Source organism: Fukomys damarensis, unplaced genomic scaffold (genome assembly GCF_012274545.1).
Source record: "Fukomys damarensis isolate Sample0158 unplaced genomic scaffold, DMR_v1.0_HiC HiC_scaffold_19, whole genome shotgun sequence".
Taxonomy (NCBI): Eukaryota; Metazoa; Chordata; class Mammalia; order Rodentia; family Bathyergidae; genus Fukomys; species Fukomys damarensis.
In genome coordinates, this window is record NW_022900931.1 from 11147099 (window position 1) to 11154357 (window position 7259).

A 7259-nucleotide genomic window follows, 5' to 3' on the forward strand; every position below is an offset into this window, starting at 1 on the left:
AGAGAGAGAGAGAGAGAGAGGGAGGGAGGCGGCATCGTCTTTCTGCCATGATGGCTCAGGCCAGAGCATGCCATTTGCTCAAGGCCACAAAGCTAGTAAAAGTAAATGGGAGCGAGTGTTCAGAACTTTTCGACTGGTCACCAGCCTGCCTCAGGAGAAGGCGAGCACAGTCACCTTCAACAAGTCACAGATCTCAGTCAGCTGTGGAAACTCCTGAAGGATAAGGCAAAGGATTAGATGTACTTGATGCTTCTCAGGTCTCTGGTAGCCGAGACTCTCCTAGATGCCTTCTGTGTCTGTCCTAGAAAGCCAGTGATACAAAACCATAAAATTTACTCTCGGTCACGGCCTGCTTGTTCTATTATATTCACAACCACTCCTGAGGCCTCTCCTATTTATGGTCTATTCACTTGGGCTTCTTCTGAATTCAGGAAGCTGCCTAAGCCCACACCGACAGTGCTTCCGAACCGCTGGGTCTGTCGTGCAGTCTCAGAAGTGCCTCTCAGTTTCTCCTGACCTTCCTTCTGAGCAGCCTAATCTCCAGCTGCTTCCGGTGTGTGTGCTGTAGTTCCTTGGCTAATCGCAAGCTTCATATTTCTCTTTTGTGACAAGTGATGAATGAACGGCTTTTTTAAAAACCCTTTGAGCTGCAAGTTGTAGGTAGTTCTCAGTATGAAAGGAGGCTGGTCATGTCCAGATATGGTGCTAAGCTTGAACAAGGCAAGATATCTCTGCTGTTTGTGAGGGTCCTGCTGGGTCTGGAAGGATCCCTTCAAGACTCTCCCAGATTCTCTGAGACCAGAGGAGCCCGAGGCTCTCCTCCTTTCCTCATTCCAGATGGCAACTGGCTTCCGGTGGGACCCTGGAGGTACCTCACTCCTCTGTCAGCCCGCCCAGCTCACCAGGGTGATGCACATCTCCATTATTTCTGTCACCCCTGGCCATGGTCAGATTTTAGCAACAGGAATCGTAGAGATGGAAGGAAAAAAGAAGAGCTGTAAGAGATAAGCAGCGCCTGGGACCAGTAAGGGAAAAGGAAGACCAAGAAGCAAAGGAAGAAAGTTTTTCAACAGGAAGCTTCAGTGGAAGAAGATGGGAAAGCAAGAGGCCCAAGTACTGAATAAACCAGATTTATAAATAACCGGGTTGTGTAACCCATTTTCATTCCATTTTGTGTGATGCTACAGTGTGTTTGTGAGCGCCTCACTGTGAGCATGTGAAGTGAAGAAAATCAAAGCATCGATATCACCCATGTTATAAATTTAACATTAAGGATAGTACTGTACACACATGTGATATTTATGGGATTTCAACAAGCCATGTACCTACCTCCTGGGTGTAGCATACATTGTAAGTCAGTTGAGAGGACTTGCTCATTCACTGTGGTACTTCAGGAGTGAAGAGATTTTCAGTTTCTCTTCAGCTGGGTCTTTACCATCTGAGTGAGAAGATGAGTCAGGCTCCCTCTCTCCAGCAGAGGGGCAAGGTGTTGTGTGGTGGGCAGGAGAAGATGGAAATGATACTCCCTAGGCCCCTTGGGTGGGGATGGTGACCCACGGATTCACTCTGTGATGTCACAGTGGAAGGCAGGGCTCTTCCTGATGTCCCCACCCACTACTTGCCCAAGCCCAGGAAGATATGGTTGGGAGAGGGACTTGCTGGTGCTTATCAAAGGCATCATCACTTCAAGTTCTTTAGTATTCATGTTAAAAAACTTAAAACACACACTACAATAAGACAATGGAATCTTACTATGGTAAAAGTAGAATGCAGCACTCCCGAAATAAAGTTGGATTCCATGGAAAAAATACACTACTTCCATTTTAAAATTTGAAGTCATATGAAATAAAATTAGGAATTCCTGTTACACCATCCACATCATAAGTATTAAAAAGCTGCCTGTGGCTAGTAGCTACTGAATTGGATAGCATGACTCTAGGCCATTCTCAAGAGGCAACTTCATACAGGAATTACTATTCTAAAGGACTACTGCCTGGTAACCTAGAATACATTAATAGTTTGTGTGTGTGTGTGTGTGTGTGTGTGTGTGTGTGTGTTTGTTTGTTTTGTTTTGTTTTATTTTTTGGTACCGGGCATTGAACTCTGGACCTTGTGCTTGCAAGGCAGGTGCTGGAGCCACTGAGCTAAATCCCTGGCCCTACATTAACAGTTTTAAGGAATCCCTAATTTGGGCTTGGGTCGGAGTAACATGGAGGCATAACTCTGAGGCTTCAGGCTGAGGTTGTCAGCCTCCCTCGTATTCCAGCTGTCTGGATGGGGGTCTGCTGCCACATGAAACATCACACCCAGTCCACCTCTGTGCCTTACTAGAGCTCGTTCCTAGGGACTCATTCCTCAGCCTTGATTCCTGTCTCAATACCCTGTAATCCCAGCTGTTCCTGTGAACTCACAGGGCACGTCTGGTAGGGCTGTAGAATGCGAACCTCTCTACACGAGGTCTTGAACAGTTTTTCTGCTTTTGGTGTGTTAAGAGAGAAGATTACTGTTACTCTGTTTCTTCTATGAAATTCTAAGCTGCTTGAGGTCAAAATCTACTTTACTTCTGCGGTGCCCAGTATAGTGGTAAGGGGGTAATAGTTGCTCAGTAAGTATCATTTCATTAAATGACCTCAATTACCTACGTAACTGTCTAAGGGAGAACAGCAGGCCTGAAAGTTTCAATAACTTGACAAAGCCTGGGTGGTGCTGGGGGACCCATGGAGGTACTCTGTGATATCACAGTGGAAGCAGGGAGAAGGACCAGGTTGGGAGGGGAATGTGCTGATATCTATTGAAGCCTCAGATGTCTTCTGAGGACTCTAGATCACTGCTTTTCTATCCATACATAAGAATTACTTGGGGTGGGGGATGGACATGAGCAAAATATATTATTCACATTGGAAAGCCCCCAAATGTGAAACTAGGGTGGCAGGTTAGGTAAGGGGGTGATAGAGGTTAAAATTATCAAAGTATTTTATATATGTGTACAAATCCACCAAAATCAATCCCATTAATCTTCATAACTAATAAAAGAAAGTGAAACAAGAAACACCAACAACAAAACGAAAAAGGGAACATACTTGAACACCCAATCTCTAACCCTAAAAGCACGTCACCTGGGAGATTATTCAAGTGTAGATCCTCAGGTCTGGGATGGCCAAATTGTTGATAAGAAAAGGTGGATAAATTTGACTTCAATAAACCAAAATGGAAATGCTTTGCTTTTGTATGTTGATCAAGATGTCAGTTCTTTCTAAGTTCATTTATAAAGTTAATGTAATCCCAATACCAACATTAACGAGCATTTTTTTAGTTTTCATTTTTGAGACAGGGTCTCACTATGTTGTTTAGACTGGACTTGAACTCACTGTGTAACCCAAGATCTTGTGCCTCAGCCTCCTGAATGCTGGGATTACAGGTGTGCACCACCACACATGGCACCATGAGAATCTTAGAGACCATGAGCACTTGATATTTAAAATCTCGTGAGCAAAAATGCACAAGGAGTGCTAGAAGGACCCTGAAAAGGACGAGCTGTGAGGCAGGACTATTCTTCTTGGGTACCAGGGATTGAACTTGAGACCTTGTGCTTGTGAGGCAGGTGGCAGAACCACTGTGTTAAATCCCCAGTATGGACTATTCTTAATAGATCAGAACCGTGAGGTACCAGTACATGACTAGACAAACACCAGTGGAATAGATTAGTCAGTTAAGAAATATACACAGCTATGTATGGACCTCCAACCTAGGACAGAGGTGAAAAAAGATGATTTTTAAAAACAAATGGTGTTGAAACAAACTGTATAGCCTTTTAGTAAAATATATATCATATTCAGTTTTTCATATCATATGCAAGAGTAAACTGTAAGTGGACCAGAGACCTGAATTTAAATATGAAATTATACAAATACATTGTAAGTGTAAAGAAAGGCTTTCTAACTAAGCCTGAAAGTCCAGATACTTGGCAAAAGATTAATATGTTTGACTACATTAAAACAACAACAAACAAAAGCCAACCAAGCTTCTGCATGGCAAAAATTGCCATACACAAAACCAAGAAGAAAATATGTATATGTCACTAGCAAAAGGCTATTTTCCCTCTTAGGTAAAGAACTTTTAGTAATCAAGAGAAAAAAAGATAAAAATTCCTATAGAAAAGTGGGCAAAATTCAGGAATGGGCAACTCACAAAAAGAGACATAAAAATGTTCCTAAATGTATGAAAGCAGCTCAGGTTCACTTTTTATAAAAAGTGTAATGGAAATTAAAACTACAATGAGGTAGCATTTCTCACTTGGCAGATTAGCAAAAGTAAAAAATTTGGCAATACACTGTGCTATAGAGGTGCTCTCATACACTCTCAGTGGGAAGGTAAATGCTGCAGCCCTGGGAGGAGAATTTTGCAGCATTTAACAATACCTCATGTGTACCAGAAATCAACCTTTTGGGGATTTACCCTGATGATACACCTGCACAATATGAAAATATATATGCATGAAATTCTTCACAACATTATTTGTCATGATTAAATATTGGAAACTACCTAGATATCCAAGCACAGAAAATTGCTTGAATAAAATATGGCACACATTTCCCAGGGAGTACTGTGAAGCTATTAAAAAAAAAAACAAAAAACAAAAAAACAACTAATAGACAAGGGGGAGATTTCCAGAATTGATATGCAAATCAGTTTCCAGGAAATAGTCAATGAAAAATCCCAAGCACAGAAGAGAATATATAGCATACCATCGTTTGTATAAGAAAGGGGGATAAACAAAGCATATATCTGTTTATCGCTACTAAAAGAAATCCAGAGCGGATAAAACGGAAAAAAAATGAAGCTGATTTTTTACAAAGGGCAGGAGCGGAAGAGATTGCAGGGGAGTGACACTTCTCTTGGAATTATTTTGCTACAGTTTTGACTTTTAGAAATATGCTAATGTTTTACTCATTCAAAAATACAATTAAAACAAGATGAAAGAGAAATAAAACCTAAAACTGTAAGAAAACTGCCACAAACCCAATTGTACTCTACATGAGTACTCTATAATAATTGCACTCTATAACCACACTGAAAGGGTATGAGCAAAAGTAAGAACAAATCCAAAGAGCTCTGGAATGCAGCCTTTGACTCTCTCTACCGTCAGTCTTTCGAGAGGCTGGGCGTGAAGGTGAGACAGATGGGAAGTGCCTGACTGTCTTTTCCCTGCGCTAGCTGGAGGTGGATGTACTTGGCTAGTGGCCACTCTGCCCCTTCCCCTGGCCTCCTTTTGCGCCCCATTGGACTGGGCCGGTTTGCTTCAGGGTCCTCCAGGACTATTTGGCAGTGTCCTCCCTGGCTATCACCACTGTAACATGAGTGCAGTGAGGCAGCATGGTCCCCCTTCCAACACTTCAGCCATTTTAGTCCATTTGGGTAACACCTGCAATGGAGGGATCTAGGCCCTTTATTTGCATACTCCACATGCGGCTCTCTAGGGGGACCCCGTCCAGCGGGGAATAAGAGGTGAGAGCCGCCTCTTATTCGTGGGTCATCAGAGGCCGATCCGATCTTGAATGTCTGTGAAGGAAATCTTTAAGAAGTTAGAGCACATGGCCCAAGTCTGATTTCTGATCAAAGGCTCTTTATTGGCTCAGCAAAACGATTATATACTGTTATCCCAGGGGGAAGGTTCAGCAAGCTTATTGGACAGTTCAAACAAATCTTCTACCAATCACATGAGTCACTCAAGCATTTAACCATAAAGGGACAAAGCATTTATCAGCATACAGCAATCAGTATTTTACCAAATGTGGGGAGGGGTAAGTGGGAAGGCGTACATCAACAATTAACCTTATGCAATCTTTAACTTAACAATCTCCAGGGGCAAGCGGGGCAAGGGGAAAACCAATTTTGATACCAAGATTCGTCCTTTTCCCGTTGCTTCTGCCTTTGTTCGATGCTTTCCTCAACCCTTCTAATGCTATCATCCACCAGGCCCAGTTTATCTTTAAAAAAGCAACATTCTTAAAGAAGGGGGTTGGGGCCAATGGCAATGGGTTTGAACTGAGGTGGTTCTTTCAAAAGCCTGATGGAAAAGGTGAGACCCGGATCACGGCCAGCGAAGGCCCCACTCTACCTGACAGTCCAGTGGTATTGTTTGCTGGGCGTGGTGGTGCACGCCCATAATCCCATAAAACTAGTCTGGATTACAGTGAGCTCCAGGTCGACACCCGTAATCCCATAAACCCAGCCTGAATTACACAGTGAGTTTAGCCTGGATTACACAGAGAGCTCCAGGTCAATCTCATCTGCATAGCTGAGACCCTCATCTCAGAAAAGCCAAATAGAGTCATAGATTGTGTCAATGCCTCAATGGTAGAAGTTACTTTTCCAATGTCAAATGCCAGCAGGCTCCCACATCCACATTCACGACAAGCCTTCCAGAGGATCCTCTGGTTTCAGCCCTCACCCTCACTGAAACAGGCCTGCAAACTGCTATCTAGGTAGTCCTTCCCAGGCACTTAACTGAGTTTTAGTCTAGGAGGGTTCCCTCTGGGGTACTAGCCCCACTGTGTTGCAGGACAGGACCTGTTAAAATAATCACTTTGCAAATCTGCTTTTGATTTATTTCTCAAGTACTATGGGCTCCAAAAGTCCTGTAAGTCACATAGGAGTTTTTATACTTAGTAGTGTGAACAGAGCAAATACATACTCCAAGCTACTAACTGAAGAGCTCTAGAGACCAGGTGCCAATGAAGACCAGCAGTGAGACACAGCACCTGGTAGAGTTGACGTGGGTAGAGTGTCCGGCACAAGGTGGCATTGAATGGTGATGGCCACTGGAGGCAGTGACCAGCAGCTGGCTCTGTCAACTGTTGGCATCTGGCACTACTTGCTATCATCTAGCGACATCAGGACTACTTGCAGAGCTGTACTTTGCCAATTCATGATTCCATATGAATTGAGCAAAAGAACCCTCATCTGATTGGCAACAGGGGGAGATTATAACCAACTCCTAAACTCTTTTTGGTGTATCATAAGCCTTAGTATTGGTAGATGTGTGAAGCAATTGTGAAACTACTCTAGATTATCGTGGGACTGGGCAAATGAGGAAATGTATTTGTTGATGCTGTTGGGAGTCAATTCTAATTATGACAAAAGGGACATAAAAATATGGAATAAAGGAAGACAGGGAGGAACCCTGTGGGGTAGATTGGACTTCAGGCATCAGTGTATACCTGACATATATACATACATACATACATATATATATATAT

At 43.0% G+C, this 7259-nt stretch overlaps 1 protein-coding gene across 1 annotated transcript in view; it reads right to left on the reverse strand.

Annotated features, from left to right (window-relative positions):
• Positions 1–1555, reverse strand: part of Gsg1 (germ cell associated 1) — a 16580-nt gene extending 15025 nt beyond the window's left edge. The window contains 1 exon segment of the mRNA XM_010638409.2: positions 1330–1555. Coding sequence (XP_010636711.2) covers positions 1330–1377 — 48 coding nt within the window. The 5' untranslated portion in view covers positions 1378–1555.
• Between the last annotated feature and the right edge of the window lie 5704 nt (positions 1556–7259).